The sequence below is a fragment of the Sorex fumeus genome, unplaced genomic scaffold (genome assembly GCF_029834395.1).
Source record: "Sorex fumeus unplaced genomic scaffold, SorFum_2.1 ptg000009l, whole genome shotgun sequence".
Classification (NCBI taxonomy): Eukaryota; Metazoa; Chordata; class Mammalia; order Eulipotyphla; family Soricidae; genus Sorex; species Sorex fumeus.
In genome coordinates, this window is record NW_026606066.1 from 12,101,169 (window position 1) to 12,118,486 (window position 17,318).

Genomic DNA, 17,318 nt, shown 5'->3' on the forward strand with positions numbered 1-17,318 from the left:
CATTTCACTTGGAACATCATCATCATCATATAGTTTTATTAATTTTTATTTGTCAAACAAGTCACAAGTTTTGTTATTTGTGTTTCTTGGGTTTTTCTTTTTTTAAAAAAACAACACAGAATCTTTCCATTTATAAATTTCCTAGTAAAAGATGCACACTTAATCTGCATCTAGTAAGACTCTGATGGAACAAGTTACAGAATTTTACTGTGTGCATAAATGAAATCCGAAATCAATAAAAAGGCATATCATTTTCATGGGTGAGAAGACTCAGTTATGCAGTGACAGCAATGCCTCCCAAATTAATCTATAATTCAATGCAATTTCAAAATCTCAATAGGGCTTTCATTGAGATTAACAGCATGGTCTTTAAATTCATATGAAGGAATAATTGATTAAAGAAGAAAATATAAAAAATGAATAAAGGGGGATTTTCTCACCCTGAAAACTATATTTGGTTGAATTACAAATGGTATAGGAAATAAAATGGGGAACGGGGAAGAAAACAGTTCTTGGCTATTGACCACATGGTGAAATATAAAACAGATTCCTACCTCAATGTTCCAGATGTATTGAGGTTGTAAATACAAAAAGATTAAGGATTTAAACATGCAATCAAAATAAAGTCTTTAAGAAGAAAACATGAGAGGTTGTTGTTATCATGCTAAGGTTCAGTAAGAATTTGCTACATAAATAAACAGAAATTCTTAAGGAATAAAAGGTAAATCTGAAAAGAATAGGGGTCAGAGAGATAGTATAATGGGCAGGGCACTAGCATTGTAAGCAGCCAGCCCAGGTTCAATCCCCGGCATCTCATATTGGTCCCCAGTCCACCACCAGGAGTAGCCCCTGAGAACTGCTAGGTCTGGTCCAAAATGAAACAAAAAATAAAGTAAAAAGAACAAAGATTAGGAGAAGATACTTATAACACTACAACAAAAGATTAGTATTCAGAAGATACAAAGAAATACCATTGAAATGGGTGGGGGGAACAACTCAATAGAAAACAGGCAAAGTAACGAACTAGGAAGTTGAAGGTGAAAACCAAATGGTTAACAACCACGAGATACACACAAACTAATTATCAGTGAAATGTAAAACAAAAAATGAAATAATAGGACTGATCATACCCAATGCTATTGGAGTTACAAAGGGTTAACAGCCACTCTGGAAAGCAACTAAGTAAAGAGATACTCTGTCCTATGACTCAGTAAATCCTACAGTAAGAGACAGCTCTGGAACAGAGGAAGATCTTAGAGGAGTTGCCAATAGAACTTTCTCAGAGAGGAAAGGATACATTGTGGCTTGTTCAATCTTATATTACAAAATAGCACTTAACAACAAGCTTATAGACTGGTAAAGAAATTAGTATTTGCTTTATTTTAAACACATAACAACAATATAATGAAAATAAAATACATATATGTGTATGTGTATTTACTATTTATATATAAATCTATGTTGTAAAGATACCCAAAGGACAGTTATTTTGAGAGAAAGGCATGAACCTTTAATTTTCTTTTCTTTCTTCTTTTTTCCTTTGAGGAATAGTATTTCTCATTCTCTTTCATTTTATTTTGTTTCTTTGAAGGGAAAGAACAGAGATGGAAGAAGAGGGAGAGAGCAAGAAGTACATAAAGTGGGGCTGGAGTGATAGTACAGTGGGTAGGGCTGACCTGGATTCCATTCCCAGCATCCCATATGGTCCCCCGAGCACTGCCAGGAGTAATTCCTTAGTGCAGAGCCAGGAGTAACCCCTGAGCATCGTTGGGTGTGACCCAAAAAGAAAAAAAGAAGTACATAAAGCAATATAATAAAGTATTAGTATACGTTTAGTTAGAATAGTGGTCATATATCTCTAATTAAGCAATAGACCATATGGGATGCAGGGACAGAACCTGGTATGGTTAGGTACAAAGCAAGTGCCCTACCCACTGTACTATCTCTGTAGTCCCATACATGTCTATTTTTTGGTTGAATTCCAGACTAGTCTATACAAGTTTTCATAATTATTTTTGAAAATTGATAACACATAAAACAAAATTCTATTCATTCCCGGAATCTGTTTCATTAAATCTACTTTACGATTTCTTAAAAACTCTCCTTTTCCTGTAGACTGAACATGTTAACACAAATGAGAGGATTCTAAGTTTATCTCTTGGGGTGCAGCCATCAGCCATCTTTTTACCTTCCTGCTTATCAATGTTCAGATATTTTTCAACTCTTTCACTTACTCTTAGGGGATCACTATGCTCCTGCTATCCCATCCCATTTCCTTAATATTATCTCCCTCTAGTGTCTATCACAAGATGCACTTTTAGGTAAGAGATGCAACTCAATGGTAGAAAACTTGCCTTTGTTTGTATGAGGCCCTAAATTCAATCCCTAGCACTACAATGATAAGCCAACCAACAAAACACAATGAATGATTTTTTCAATGAATGAAATAGCAGTGGGCAGTTAGAATGCTGAAAAAATAACATCTTCACAATTTCAGTATCTGTCTATGACAGTCAAGTGAAACCTACCTGTAAGGTAAGTTAATTCAGCAGCACTGTTGATACTCAGTAAATCAGCTCCTTGATTCTGACATGAAACATAAGCTTCTTTCCAAGAAATAGAGGCCTGTGTATTAAATTGGTAGCAGCTTCCCATCTGCTCTTTCTTTTCCCAATTAGTGTCACAGCCACTTTCTGTTGATTAAAAAGATAAACATTAGTGCACATAAAGAAAGGACATAATGTTATTTATTGCTTAGAATGCTCACAAATACACACTACAATTGTTTGCATCTTTTCTAGAATAAGCTAATATTGAGGCTGAGATTGCTTAATTAGGCCATATTTTGATTCTTTTGTTACACAAAGAAATCGAAGTCATGGAAACAATATGACTCATGCTGACTAAAGTGCCTACTCTCCCTCTAGCTTTCAGGCTCCCTTTATCCCCGGGTGTTTACAAAGCCACATTTTATCCCTTTCCTGCCCTCAGTCCAACGTAAGAGTCTTTCAGTGTGCTCATAGTGTCAAGTTATTGTGTTACTGGTAAAACAAAATCAGTGGAAGTCTGCCCATGACTTACCATGAAACTATTGTGTGTGTGTGTGTGTGCACGCGCATGCGTGCGCGGGCACATATGAATGCATGCAGACACGCAGTTTAAATGAGGAAGATTTATATCCAAATGACTACCCTAGTGGGAAACTGAGTCTAAGTGGTGTCTCTTTAATATTTTAATGTTTTAATATGATATATGATTAATATTTCAAATGTAAATATATAATTATGTATTTAAACATCTGAATACATGTTTACACATCTGCAGAGTTTAACGTATACACTCTTTTATTTAACAAACATATAAACAGCATGTGTAATTACAGAGAACTTTCAATTTGTTTCTTAGGTTAGCTATAGGGGTCTTGATATAACTGGTCTTCATATATACTCAGACTCTCCCTGTATTCTGAGCAGGAGATTATGTCAAATGTAACTTTGGCTCCACTTGAGTTCAGGTCTCCCAAATGGAGTCACATATTGGACTCATGGATCTTCAAGTTGGTAGGGTCCTTAGAGAACACCATGTTTAACACCCGAATTTCTCAAATGTGAACAAAAATCTAGAGGTATTTGTGGCAGGACTAAAAACAGACCACTGGTCCCCAAATATGGAAATGTTCATCTATTGAACCATACAGTCACCTTTTGAATGACTTAAATATCTACTGAGTTTTTACATATTTAGTGAGAACAAAATAGGTCAATTTACATGTATTACCACTTTATTATCACTTCCTTATACTGAGGATCTATGTTTATTAATCTGGGAATTTCCAGTAGTACATAAATGTGTTTGCTCTAAAATAAATTCTCCAGGTTTTAACAGTCCTCAAGTTGAGAAACTCAATCTTGCTCCCTTTATAAGAAAGTAGCTCTTGGAGGCATATAAATGCATTAACAAAGCTCCTAACCACTCAAGTGAGGTTAAAGGCATAGCACTTTAGCAATGTAGCACTGTCTTCCCATTGTTCATCGATTTGCTCAAGCGAGCACCAGTAAGATCTCCATTGTGAGACTTGTTACTGTTTTTGGCATATCGAATACACCATGGGGAGCTTGCCAGACTCTGCCATGTGGGCTGAAACAAATATTCAAGGGAATGAGGATCATGAATCCTGAGATCTCCATCAAATTCTTCGTATTATCTAAGTCTGATATGTCAATTCATCAATCTGAATGTGCTGCCCGTCATCAAAATGAGGGTTTACGTCAAATAAGTTCCAAGGTCCCTCTCAGAACTAAATTTCTGGTCTAGATTAATGTAAAATTAAGTGAAATTGATGCTTGATTGACCAAAGTCTGCTTGCTATCAATAATAATGGAAGAAAATATTAGCATTTATCCTTTCAGTAGGTTCCAGGATAAAATATTGCACCTTGAATTAAAATTTGGACCTCTACCTAGAAAATTAACTCAAGGAGTGGTTCACAGAACATCCCAAAACTCATTACTCTAAAAATTCTTGGGTACTGTTCAAAATTTATCAAATAACAAATTTTGGAGATATGAAGAGAGTTAGCCACTTTCTAACTGGATAACTCTCATTCTGGAGTTAGCCATAATCTAACCAACCGTTCAAGTGATTCTGCTGTATGCCAAAGTTTGTCAATCATTGTCCTAGTATAACCCATTAAACTTGCTTAGCACTTGGATTTTTTTAATTACTCTGGTGGTGCTTGGGGGACCATATATAGATGTTAGGAATCGAACCAGGGTCGGCCACGTGCAAGGTAAATGCCCCACCTGCTGTACTATCGCTCCAGCCCCAGCACTTGGATTTTTAAAAAATTTTTTTTCTTTTTATTAGTGAGACATCATGAGGTACAGTTGTAGACTTACAAATTTTTGTGCTTGGATTTCAATTATACAATAATCAAATACCCATCCCTCCACCAGTGCCCATTTCAATCATGTTTGGTCAATAGTCTACTTTCAGCATGCTTCTCCCATCCTGGGAGGATCCTCCCAATACCCTTTATTTGGTGCTCCCTTCTCTATCTGAGCTCCCTTTTTCCCCTAGCATGAGTGGTTGACCTCCAAGCCATGGAGTAAAATTCCTGGCACTAATCTCGGCCATTCTTGGGTGTTAGTCTCCTATTTTGTTACTTTATGTTCCCCAGATGAATGCAGTCTTTCTATGTCTATCCCTTCCTTTCTGAGTCATTTCGCTTAACATGATACTTTCCATGTAGTACCACTGGTATGTAAATTTCATGACTTAGCCTTTTCTAACAGCTACATAGTACTCCATTGTGTAAATGTACCAAAGTTTCATTTGGACACCAAAGCACTTGGATTTTGAAGCTCAACTTCCTTTAATTTCCTGAGCCAATTTGTAATTTATTAGCTATGTGACTTTAGTCAAGTAAATTGACTAATCCCCCAGTGCCAAAGTTTGCTCATCTGTGAAAGGAGGGCAAGTACGGGCACCATCTTAAAGCGCTGTCTGAAAATAGAATAACAATACATTGTTGATTACCTAGAACAGTAACCAACACTTTACATAGCCCTCTAAGTATTATTACTTAAATCTGGAGCAAAATTTTCCTTTAATCTTAGATTCTTCCAGCTAAGTGTCCATTTAAAATATTTTCAATTTTATTTTTTGCTGTTGATCCATACCAGTGGCATTCTAGGGCTTCTCCCAGTTCTGAATTCAGGGGTTACTCCTGGTAGGGATTGAACTCCGATGTCCTATGGGCAAAGTATGTGCCCATCTCATTGAAATCTCTCTAGAAAATGTTCATTAAGTACCTATCACAAACCAGGTACTATGATTCTCTATAGCTTCCTTCTTGATTGGTGACGAAAATATCTCTTACAAAACAAGATGATGCAAGTATTAGTCTGATCTCTTTCTTTTTCTAAAGAACACTGAACCCCTTAACATACCTTGAATAGTTGGTCTAAAGTAAGAAGTAATAAGAAAAATACTCTGAACAATACACAGGAAGGGGTGAGATAATGATGTCACCAGAGGGCCAGGGATATCTGTCTGTTTCATGCACCTTTCTTTGCTTCATGCCAAAAAACATACTTACAATTTCACGATCCTTTTTCTTCCTCAAATTGTCACCTTTGCTCTTTTTTCTTCTCCTTAAAACTTATTCAGACTTCAGTCCACTATGACCCAGACTCTACAAGTACTTATCTTTTAAAACTACTCTATTAAAGGTTGGCAGTGATTTCCTAACTGCTTCTGCCTTTTCTATCCTGAAATACCCTTGCTGCAGAGTAGCTTCTCTTCCTCTTATGTCTTTCTTCCATGACACATCACTTTTTAATTTTCTTCCTGGCCTACTGCTTAGAGTAAATCCATAGCTACACATTTTAGGTCTCTCCTCAAGTATATTTTACCTAGGACATATGTAGCAAACACTCTTTACCTAGGACATATGTTGCAGTTAATGCTGATCTTCCTACTACTATTTCAATATATGGTGTTCTTTTAATTTATAAAGTTCATAGCCTGAACATACCTGGCATTAAGCAGATGCCCCACTTTTGATCTTCTTTGTAATTTAAGGTGGTGGCACACCATGGTCCACTATGTGTTTCGTCAATCACACACTCATGATGCCAAGTCCCATTAACGAAGAATGGGAATTCACAGGGTCTTCCAAAGGAGTTCCCATCTCTGGTATATATCTCTGTGGGTTAGGGAAGAAACATAAAAAGAAAACTAAATACTAGATAATCAGCTTCAGTTAACTGATTAATTTCTAAAACTTCTAATTAATTTTTAAAACTTATTTCAAAGAAAAACTGCTTTTATCACTTATGAAAATATATAGTATATGGGTTGGTTGCACAGCGTGTAAATTAAGAGCATGGATATTAACTGTTCAGGTTTGGACTTGAATGTTGGCTCCCTCATAGTACAACTGAGTAGTTTTGGGCAAATGATCTTTAATTAGCCTTATTAGGCTAAATTTTATTAGCCTATGTTTCTTAGTTTTTGCATAGCAAATAAGGATTAATATTACCCAGGTCATAGAATTCTTTTTCAGAGGTCAGTGAGATAATCCTTGAAAAGTTTTATTTATTCTGGCATGGAGAGCTGAAAGATCTGGGTTTCATCAATTAAGGTTTAACTGACTGCTATGGGTGGCAGAGTAGTTTCTTTCCTCCAGAAGAGGTGCCCAAGAGATTAATTTTATAATATATTTTCTTTCATAAGAATGGGTCAGAAAATACCACTGAATCATTAAAGGTTGGTGTGAACCTTGGAACCAACTGTGGGGTTAGAGACTGACAGCCGGATTTACATATATGGTAGATATTAAGGTTTGGGATACTGAAGAAATAAGAGGAAGAACTACTGGATCTCTGAATGGATTCTCGGAGAATGCCAGAGCATCAAAATTCAGTCATAAAAAAACCAACTGGATTCATCTGGGCAGTCTTGGCAGCTGTTGGTAAGTGAAGTAACATATTTCATTTTCACTTAATAAATTTCTCTAGCATACAAAGAGGAAGTAAAAAATGATACCAACCTCAAATATGCCTATAAATGCATCTAATACACCAATAACAGTCTTCTTGCAGAAGTATTTTTAAATATAGGCCAACATTTATCTACTTTGATTATCGTTTTGATTATCGTTTTTACATGTCCTCAATTTGTTTAAAACCATAGATACTACCAGATCAAAATATAATGAAACATAGTAATCAAAGCGCATCACAGAAAGCCTCAAAATGTTTCATACTTTGCTTTAAAATGTGCTTAGACAATAGTTAATTCTTAAATGCTCATTTAAGTGAAGTGTGAAAATTAACTTTACATTTTCATTTATTTTAAGGAACAATGTAATCTGTATACTATAATCTTTAAGAACACAGACTTCTTTTCCTGACTAACATGTAGTTGTAATAATGTAACTTCTGGTAAAGGATGTGTTAACTTTATACTTATAAGGATCTTATTTATCACCTTAGCTTTGTTTTTAACCATATTCGAAACTCCCAGTAGCTCCTGACCAATTTCTCTTCCTACTTTAGAAAATTCATAGGGCAGTCTCTGAGCACTATTCCTTATTCCTTATTATTTTCCCCTAAATCTTTATTTTGTAATACAAAATGCTTTGTTTTTTTTTTTTACTTGCTTTCCCACCTTCAGTGTCAAGTATCAGAAAGGAATACATTACACTTATTTGCAAAATCTCATTCTTACAAAGTAGTTGTATGAAACATTCAGTCACTCATAAAAACTGGCCCTCTGATTAGAATTCTTGACCTGTAAGAACAGGTGACATCCATGGCTGCCTACTGAGGTTTCAAGTTACATTTCACAGTTTAAAGATGGCATCAGTTAAGAAGCTCTCCTATTCACACTCCCTTCAAAGAATGTTATGAACACAACATAGCAGTTAAATTATGCTAAATATTCATTAAGAGTTTTAGTATCACCCGTTATATAATGTTTCTGAATCTCTCTCTCTCTCCCTCTCTCTCTTTAAAAAATACTTTGGCCACTCTCAGCCATGCTCAGAGCTACTACTGGCTCTGCATTCAGGAATGCATTCCCTCAACCTCCTAATGGTGTTGGGGGAACTACATGGGGTGGTGGGGATTGAACCCAGGTCTTATACACTGTATTATCACTTCAGTCTTTATTTCTTAAATCTCTCAAGTTGCACAGGTTTTCTAGTGAAACGGAATTTCTAAAAAGAATCTTTTCTGAATAAATAGATTTTTGGTAATAGTAGCCTTAAACCTTTAGTTTAAGGCCTGAGAGATAGTTCAGCAGGTAAGCCATTTGCACATGGCCAACCTGGGTTTAATCCCAGACATTCCATTAGGTCACTCAATATTGCCAGCAATAATTCCTGGGTGCAGAGCCAGGAGTAACCCCTGAGTACCCCAGGCTGGGGCCTAAAAATAAAAGAAGCAAAACCAAACAAAGTGAAAAATACATATATAGCAACAGCTGAGGGAAAAATAAGGAAGTTATATTTAAAGAACACAACCCTAGTCTTATGCCCTCCCTTTACTATAACAGATTGGGTAGTCTTGGACTTCATTGTGAAGCTTCAGACATCTTGCCTTCTCTTTCTTATCTCTAAACAGCTACACGAAGAGAAAGGAAGGCAGAGACCAATACTGGGGATCTGGATGCAGACTTAGAGGAAATCCCCAACTTTGACAGCAGTCTCTAACCTAAAATAGGAAGAGGGAGCACATGTTTACAGGAACAAAATTGCCAGGACTTAGCACCTGACGACATTTGAATGGTAGAAAGGAATGCCCCACAGATCTGCGGCATGAATGTGATCTGGGGGAGAATGTGGTGACGTGGGAGAAATGCAGAAGTTGAGGTATGTTTGGCCCTGATGTCTGTGTCAATTAAAAACTACTTGTTCCTTTCTGGGAAATTCAGCCTCCTAAATACTGCATTTGGAAAGTCAACAAATATTTTCTGTTTGTTCTTGCCAGTGTCACTCTTCAGATCTCTTTGGCATGGTACACTGGTTGACTATGAACATTTCTGTGCCACTGATTACTTTGGCAGCCACATGAAGCCCAAGGCGCTTCTTTTAATTTTTTGGTTTAGTCTGGTTTGGGGGATGCACTCAGCAGCGCTCAGGGATTACTCCTGACTCTGTGATAAGGATTCATTCTTGGCAGTGATCAGGGATCTATTTGGGGTCCTGGGGATCAAAACTGGGGCAACTGCATGCAAGACAAATTCCTTGCCTGCTTTACTATCTCTCTGCCCCAATTTCAGAGGAACAATATAAATATATGAATAAAATACATAGGATTTAAAAAGCTGATAAAGGATTTTTGAGAGCTTTTCTAGAGAATTTACAATTATAACTCAAGATTAGAAACAGGAAGCTGAACGATATCTGTGAAGAAAAAAGATCCTGAACCCTAAACAAATAGAAGGAAACAAGTGAAACCTAGTTCAGGGACATTTTGAGTCATTCCTTTGTTATCTCTAGAAAAAGTTTTTTTCTTAAGCATAAAATTAAAATTTGACATTGATATTCAGAAATCAATTACTTTCTGTAGCCCAGGTAGTGTTCACGTGCTATTCCCACTTCAGCATCCGAAGGTGTTTAGAGAGCCATGCGGTTCTAGGGATGCAAACTGGACCTCCTGCATACAAAGCATGTACCCAGCCTATTGAGCTGTCTCTATGGCCCAGAAATTACTTTTTAACTCAGGAGAAAATGGAAAAGCAGAAATTATGTTTGTTTAACTACTCAAGGATAAAAGATGAAAACCCCAACTCCAATCCTAATATTTCTCCACGGTGTATAATGTGGAACCTGACAGTCTCAAAAGCAGCTCCTTCTTTACTTGGAAAAGGAAAGAAGCAACCCCAGGAGAAAAGCACATGCAGATAAGTTGGAAGGATGGGAGACCAAATTCAGCTTAAAAGAGTTTCCCTTAAGGAAAGGTAAGTATCTGAGATCTCTCTGGTATACGCTTATATCATCTGATTTTTACTGCTACAAAGGACTTCTAGAACCAGAGTGATAGTACAGCAGGTATGGCGTTTGCCTTACACGCGGCCGACCTCAGTTTGATCCCCAGCATCCCATATGGTCCACCTAGCTCCACCAAGAGTAATTCCTGAATGTAAAACCAGGAGTAACACCTGAGCATCATTGGGATTGAAAAAAAACAGCTAAAAAAATAAAGAAGAATTTTCTGAGAGATCTTAAATATAAGCGTTGCTTATGAATGACTAATTCTAAAAGGCACAGAACCTCTCCTAGCCTAACCTATAACAATGACCTCACAGACTAGCCCAAAGTGACCACTACTTACTGCAAATTAATGCTACCTCAGTGCTTGCTCTTCCCAGTGCTAGAACGTTATTTGTAGTCTTGGGATGTTAAATTCCACATTTACCAAAAAACAACAGTAAAGAGTGAAAGACCCTGTCCAATACTTACCATGATAAGGCTCATCACACAGGCTTTTTTCTGAACCTCCTTTCTTCCAGAAATCAGATGAATTTGTACTTGCTATGACATGCCCATCCTTCAGTGCTAGCCTGTATTGGGCAGCGCCATACAGAGAATGGTGCTCACATTTCCACCACAGCATGGCACTGGAGTCACAGCTGAACATTCTCAAGGAATCTGTGGATTTGGTAATATCTATTCCAAGGCACTTTTGGGATTGCAAATGAAAAAGTCGATGCTGGGACACCCACTTCCATAACATGTCCTTAGAGTTGTCACAGTCTTTTGGTACTATCCAGTCATTCAGTGGCTTGATGCACTTGCCTGTATTTTCATTGATGATGGTGAATGGTTCATTACCTGAGTCAAGATAGTCAAAGATGTTTTAGGATTCTGAGTTATAAGGTCAATGTGTTTGGCTGCTGCTTGCTGTGAGATTGTTCCCATCCTCCAAGCTATATAAATTATATTTTACTACCCAAGAACAGAGAGCATTGGAGATTGGAGAGACAATGGGGTGAGGCCATGAATCAGACTTGTGGATTCATGTGATCAGGGCAAGTGATTTAACCATAAAGATTGTTTCCTTCTCTGTAAAATGCTACATTATAGGTGAATATGATGATATATTAAGCTCATAAGTGTTAAGCACTTACACTAGTGCATATAACTGTTACTGTCACTCTATGAAAGACCCCACCACCACAGGAGGGATCTGTAGCCAGCTCTATTACAGCACATCCAGAAAGTAATAGGGATCCCCTGGGAAGGGTCTTGGGGACTGACCCATGAATCACTGGGGGAAGCTAAACCAGAGTTCCAGAAATCACCTCACAATCAGGTTAAGACCCATTGCATTGGACAATGAAAAAACTCAGAATCATCCAGTGTTGGCTGAAGACTAAAGGGAGAAATTTCTGTGAATATTCCCCAGAGATGACTGGATGTGCAAGGAAAGATCTAAGAACAAAATTAAAGCTCTGTTAAATTGGTAGGATGGGAACTCAGGAAAAAATAACTTAATTTCATGAAACCTAATACACTATTTCTTTTATACCTAACTTTTGTAGAGTAAGATTTTTATCTGTCACAACAAACTACAAGCTAACACTGTTGAGTGCTTTAAGGAAGAAAAGAAAAGTCATAGCATAGAACATCATGTTAATAAGTATAGCACTGCAATGTAGCACTGTCCTCCTGTTGTTCATCGATTTGCTTGAGCAGGCCCAGTAACGTCTCCATTGTGATACTTGTGTTACTGTGTTTGGCATATTGAATACGCCACGGGGATCTTGCCAGGCTTTCCCATGGGGGCGAGATAATCTCGGTAGCCTGCCAGGCTCTCCAAGAGGGGCGGAGGAATCAAACCTGGGTAAACTAAAATATTTTAGACAACTTCAACAACCACTGCCAAAATAGCAAAGGACTCAGTAGAGGACTTGTGAAATTTTCATTCACAAAAGGCACTTTCATTTTGATATCAGCTTTACTAACACGAATGCAAAACTTTTCTAATAATAACTCAGACATTTTTTGAGTAAAGAATTCAACTACAAGAACTTGAAGGGAAATTTCACCATGTAAATAATAACTAAAAATGAAATTCTATAGCAGTCAGAATATTGGACAGAATTTTTAAATTACAGCAGCAACAAAAAACAACAGAAACAACATTAAACCTTTAAGCTATTTTCTGCTTTTAAACTTGTATTTTAAAATACTGGCAAGGATTGGAGCCAGCCATGTTTACCAAAGCAACTTGCATCTCTCATTCCTCTTCTGTGACACCACTGTAACATTTTCTTTTCTATGGGCAAAGTTTGGGAAGAAGTTAACAGAAAAGGAAAATGTACTGTCAGATAAGACTGTAAGTTATACTCCCTAAGTACTTATGAGAATGAGAAACACTTTTCTTTGCCGAACTATTTTATTTAAAAAAAAATTTTCTCTTACCACTCTAAAATAAGGTCTATGTTCCAAAGTATCAGAAAATATTGCAGGAATTTTTCCCTCTCCATCTATACAGGATCACTGCTCTTTCCTGGGCACTCTGTTCTGTACTCCTTGACCCTGAACTAATGAATTAACTGGGTACGCAGTAACTTTGTCATTTTGTCTACCTTCAAAGTTTCGAGTCTTAGGTCTTTCAATTTACCCACGCAAAACTTATTGGAATACCTATGGCTCTTAGAATAATTTGGAAGAAAACATTGGCATATACAGTAGAAATCCAATATCCACAGCCAGGAAAACTGGGCTAGGTAGACTGGCCAATGGTTGGAATCAACCACAAGTGTTTATGGGGCAGAGGGTAGGTAAGATAGAGAAGGAACCAGTATGACACTAATAGCTGGGAATGATCATGCTGGACAAGAACTAAGTGTTAAAAGTAGGTAAAGGGATATTTCTGATAGCATTTCAGTATCTATACTGTAAACCACAATGTCCAAAAAGAGACAGAAAGGGGAGTGGGAGAGGTTGGAGAAAGAGAAACGGGGCGGGGGGGGGGAGAGAAAGAGAAAGAGAGAGAGAAGAAAAGTGCCTGCTATAGAGGTAGGCTAAAGGGGGGGGATGGGGGTTGATGGGAGGGAATCTGGGGACACTGGTGCTGGGAAACGTACACTGGTGGAGGGATGGGTGTTGGGGTACAGCTTTTTAATGGTCCATCTCACAGTGTTCCAGTAAAAAATAAATATTTTTTAAGAACCTGAAAATGTTAGTAAAAAATTTGCACAATGTTTTTAGACTGAAGATCCACCTCTGCATCAGGAAAGTCACTTACCCTTGCCAGGTTTTACTATTTTTAATGTAAGATGAAAGCAGTACAGTGTAAGATCCCTAAACCACTCCAGAACTTCTCTCCAAATAGCCATCTCTTGGCCTTGTGAGTTTTATTAGTTTTGCTAAGTTCACTGCATATTGTTCTTGGGAAGATGACCAGAATTTTGTATGTCACGTAAATGCTAGACACATTTTAGTTCATTCTCATGCTGTTATAGGCATGAGCACTAAGGTGACAGTGATGCATTATAAATATTTTGGAAGACAAAATATCCTTCTCTTCTCATTTTCTATACATTTTATTTCTGGGATGCCTACAAGTTAATAAACTTGCAAAAATTCTGAACTACCACTGCAGAAGCGTTGTATGAGAAACTATGTTAAAGAGAAGGTACTAACCTTCTTGCCCATTTGAAATAACTATGATCATAGGATACTTGCCTCAATCTAAATCTGGATTTTAACCAACTTTGTATGATCTGTATTTGGTAACTCTAATGATCACTGCATAGATATACTGATAGGATTCAAGAAAATCTGTTATTTGCCTTCATATATAACATGTAATAATCATACACAATGTATAAACTAGAGAAGATACTGTCATCTTATAGTTCCCATATCCCCCTTAACACTGAACAGAAACTGTCTATCTCAGTCTTATTGATTCTATCAATATGTATGAAAGTGAGATGGAAAGGTAGACATGGAAACAAGGACTCAGAAAGTGTGAAAAGAAATCCTTATTCCTACTTTATTTGTGTAATATTTATAAATACTATATTATAAAACTCTAAGGAGGCAAGAAAGTAAACTAAGCAATCAGCCTCTCCCCAAGTCACAGACACTGAGTGAGACCACCTGCAAAAACAGCCTTGAACACAAGAGGAGGCGCATACCAGCATGAGGGAGCCAAACAAGCTACCAAATGGCTTATGTGCACCTCCTAACAGTGTCCCAAGTGTGGTCCTGGGGTGTGAGGAAGATGAGCAGCCCGGGGCAAAGAATGCAGGCAAACAAATATCTCTCAGGACCTAGGGCAGGGAAAATGGAGTTAAAGTTAGTGAGTTCCCACTGCTCTGGGTGAAAAGAAAGAAGAGATTGTAGAGATTGCAAAAATTAAGAAAAATCTTTAGGGTCAAGTGTGTGGTTCAATAGTAAAGCAGTGATACCTGAGCCGATCACTGGCACAAAAAGAGATCAAAGGACGAGAAGGAGAAAAGAGAGGAGGAAAAGGAGAAGGCAAGGAGGAGAAGGAGATGGAAAACAAGACTTAGTGACTGAATGCTTAGTGTGTTTTGACAAGTTAGATGCAGTGAGATTTTTCTTCTGTGGATCCCGGGATAGGCAGAATAAATTTCCCACAGTAATAACGAACTTTGGGTAGTTCCCAAGAGAAGGGACCAAGGATCAAAGGAGTCTAGCAAAACGTGTCTGGGGCAGGGGTCACTGAAAAGTCCTGGATGTAGAGAGGACCATGCCACTTGGAGAAACCTCATCCCTCCCTGAAGAAAGTCTAAATCAGGTCTAAACTTCCTTCACCTGCAGAGAAAGTTAAGAGTCACAAGCCAACGGACAGCTTTGTTCAAAACATCCTCATCCGTGCTGCACTTCCGCCTACAACGTGCAGAAGTGGCAGGTGGGCACGGCAGGCCGTGACGACTCAGTTACAAAGTCTTTAACCACCATTTGCCAGCGCAAAAACAGAAAGTAAAAGCAAATGCCCGTGGCTACCAGGGCGGGTGACGGGCCTGGCACTGCCAGGAGGAGCATCAGCGAGGGGAGCCTGCGAGTGGAGCACGTGTGCCAGGAAGGCGACGCGCCCCACCCGGGAGTGGGGTGGGGCGGGTCGGGGGTCTTTTCGGGTCCATAAGCCTTTGAGAAAGAAGCGAGGAGTTTCCCCAGCCACTGGGGCGCGGGGCGGGGAGGGGGGTGGGGCATCGCCGCTCTGAATGGGGAACCCTAATGGGGACCCGGCTTAACCCGATTTTCTTCTGGCCGCGCCACGCACCCTCGCCGGAGTCGGGGTGCAGAGTGCGGGGAGGACAACTCCTCAGCCTCGGCGCGACCGGGGTTCCCGGGGAGTCTGTGGGGTGGGAGGGGGGAGAGTAGGGGCGCAGCGAAAGGGGGGAGGCCTCTACGACCCGGGAAAGCAAGAGGGTCAAAGATCGACGGGGAGGCCGGGGCAGAAGAGAGGTCGGGTCCTCCCTCGGCCCAGCCCGCCCTCCTCCCGGCCCCCCGACAGGCCCTGGGGCGTCGTGTCCTCATTCCCCCCCCCCCCAACCCCCCCCGCTCCGGCTGTCGCATCCGGCTCCGCATCCCGCGGGGCACCACGGGCCGGGCGGGCGCGTCGAGGCCGGGCGCGTCGAGGCGGGCAGGAGTTGTTACCTGCGTGGCCGGGGGGATCCGCCAGACCCAAGCCCCCGAGGAGCAGCACGAGGAGCCCCGCGGCGCAGCGAGGGGTGGCCCGGCACGTCCTCATCTCGAGTGGGCCCAGGCGGTGCCGGCCGGTCCCGCACCCAAGCCCTCCTGAAACGCCCCGCCGGCCCTGCCCGCGATGCCCCAGGCCGCCTAGGTCGCCCGGGCTCCGCCCCTGACGCCCTGGGCCAATAAAACCCGCGGGTCCCTCGGCCCGGGGCCGGGGTGGGGCGGGGACTAGGGGGCGGGGGGCGGTGCACCTGTGAGGGCGGGACCGCGGGGAGTCGGGAAGGGTGCGGGGCGCAGGGTGGGGTCGTCCCGTGCGCCGGCTTGGGACTCGGGCGCTTCACCTCCTCTCTTTCCGAAAGTGGCTTTGGGATTTGACTCCCTCCGGCGGTGGATTCCATCCGTGTAGGACCTCGTCCTCGGCCCGAAAGGACATCATCGAACTGCTTTTCTCTGCCTCCAACTGAAGAGGCGCACCTGCTGTCTGGTGACAGGGGTCAAGCCAGGGAACCCAACGGGCTTTGCAACTTCTGTGTTCTGAAGGGTAGTCCCAGGGATGAGTTTGAAAGTCAAGGCTTTCCCGGGGATTCTGCAATGTTTCCAAATGCGAATTTTACGTTGTATCTGACCTTTGCAGGTCAGTTCTTGTCTCAGTAATTGCGCCGCCTCCTCCTCCTCCTCCTCCTCCTCCTCCTCCTCCTCCTCCTCCTCCTCCTCCTCCTCCTCCTCCTCCTCTCCTCCTCCTTCGTCATCTCCTCCTCCTCCTCTTCCTCCTCCTTCTTCTTCATCTCTTCCTCCTCCTCCTCCTCTCTTCCTCCTCCTCGTCCTCCTCCTCCTCCTCTTCCTCCTCCTTCTTCATCTCTTCCTCTTCCTCCTCCTCTTCCTCCTTCTTCATCTCTTCCTCTTCCTCCTCCTCCTCCTCCTTCTTCATCTTCTCCTCCTCCTCCTCCTCCTCTTCCTCCTCCTCCTCCTCCTCCTCCTCCTCCTCCTCCTCCTTCTCCTTCTCCTTCTCCTCCTCTTCCGCCCTCTTCTGAAATATGGAGGCCTGCATCGAGCTCAACTTGTGAGAGAATAGAATTTGTCTTCTTTTTTTGGACCACTGATGACCCAAACAGAGGCTCTTTATACT

At 40.6% G+C, this 17,318-nt stretch overlaps 1 protein-coding gene across 2 annotated transcripts in view; it reads right to left on the bottom strand.

Moving 5' to 3' along the window:
• The window catches only part of LY75 (lymphocyte antigen 75), a 164,398-nt gene extending 148,151 nt beyond the window's left edge, over positions 1 to 16,247 (bottom strand). For both annotated transcript variants that reach the window (XM_056110351.1, XM_056110352.1), the window contains exons 1-4: positions 16,154 to 16,247; positions 10,973 to 11,344; positions 6,539 to 6,709; positions 2,529 to 2,693 (exon numbers count right to left, since the gene is read on the bottom strand). In XM_056110351.1, the coding sequence (XP_055966326.1) occupies positions 2,529 to 2,693; positions 6,539 to 6,709; positions 10,973 to 11,344; positions 16,154 to 16,247 (802 nt within the window). The remainder of the gene's footprint in view (positions 1 to 2,528; positions 2,694 to 6,538; positions 6,710 to 10,972; positions 11,345 to 16,153) is intronic.
• Between the last annotated feature and the right edge of the window lie 1,071 nt (positions 16,248 to 17,318).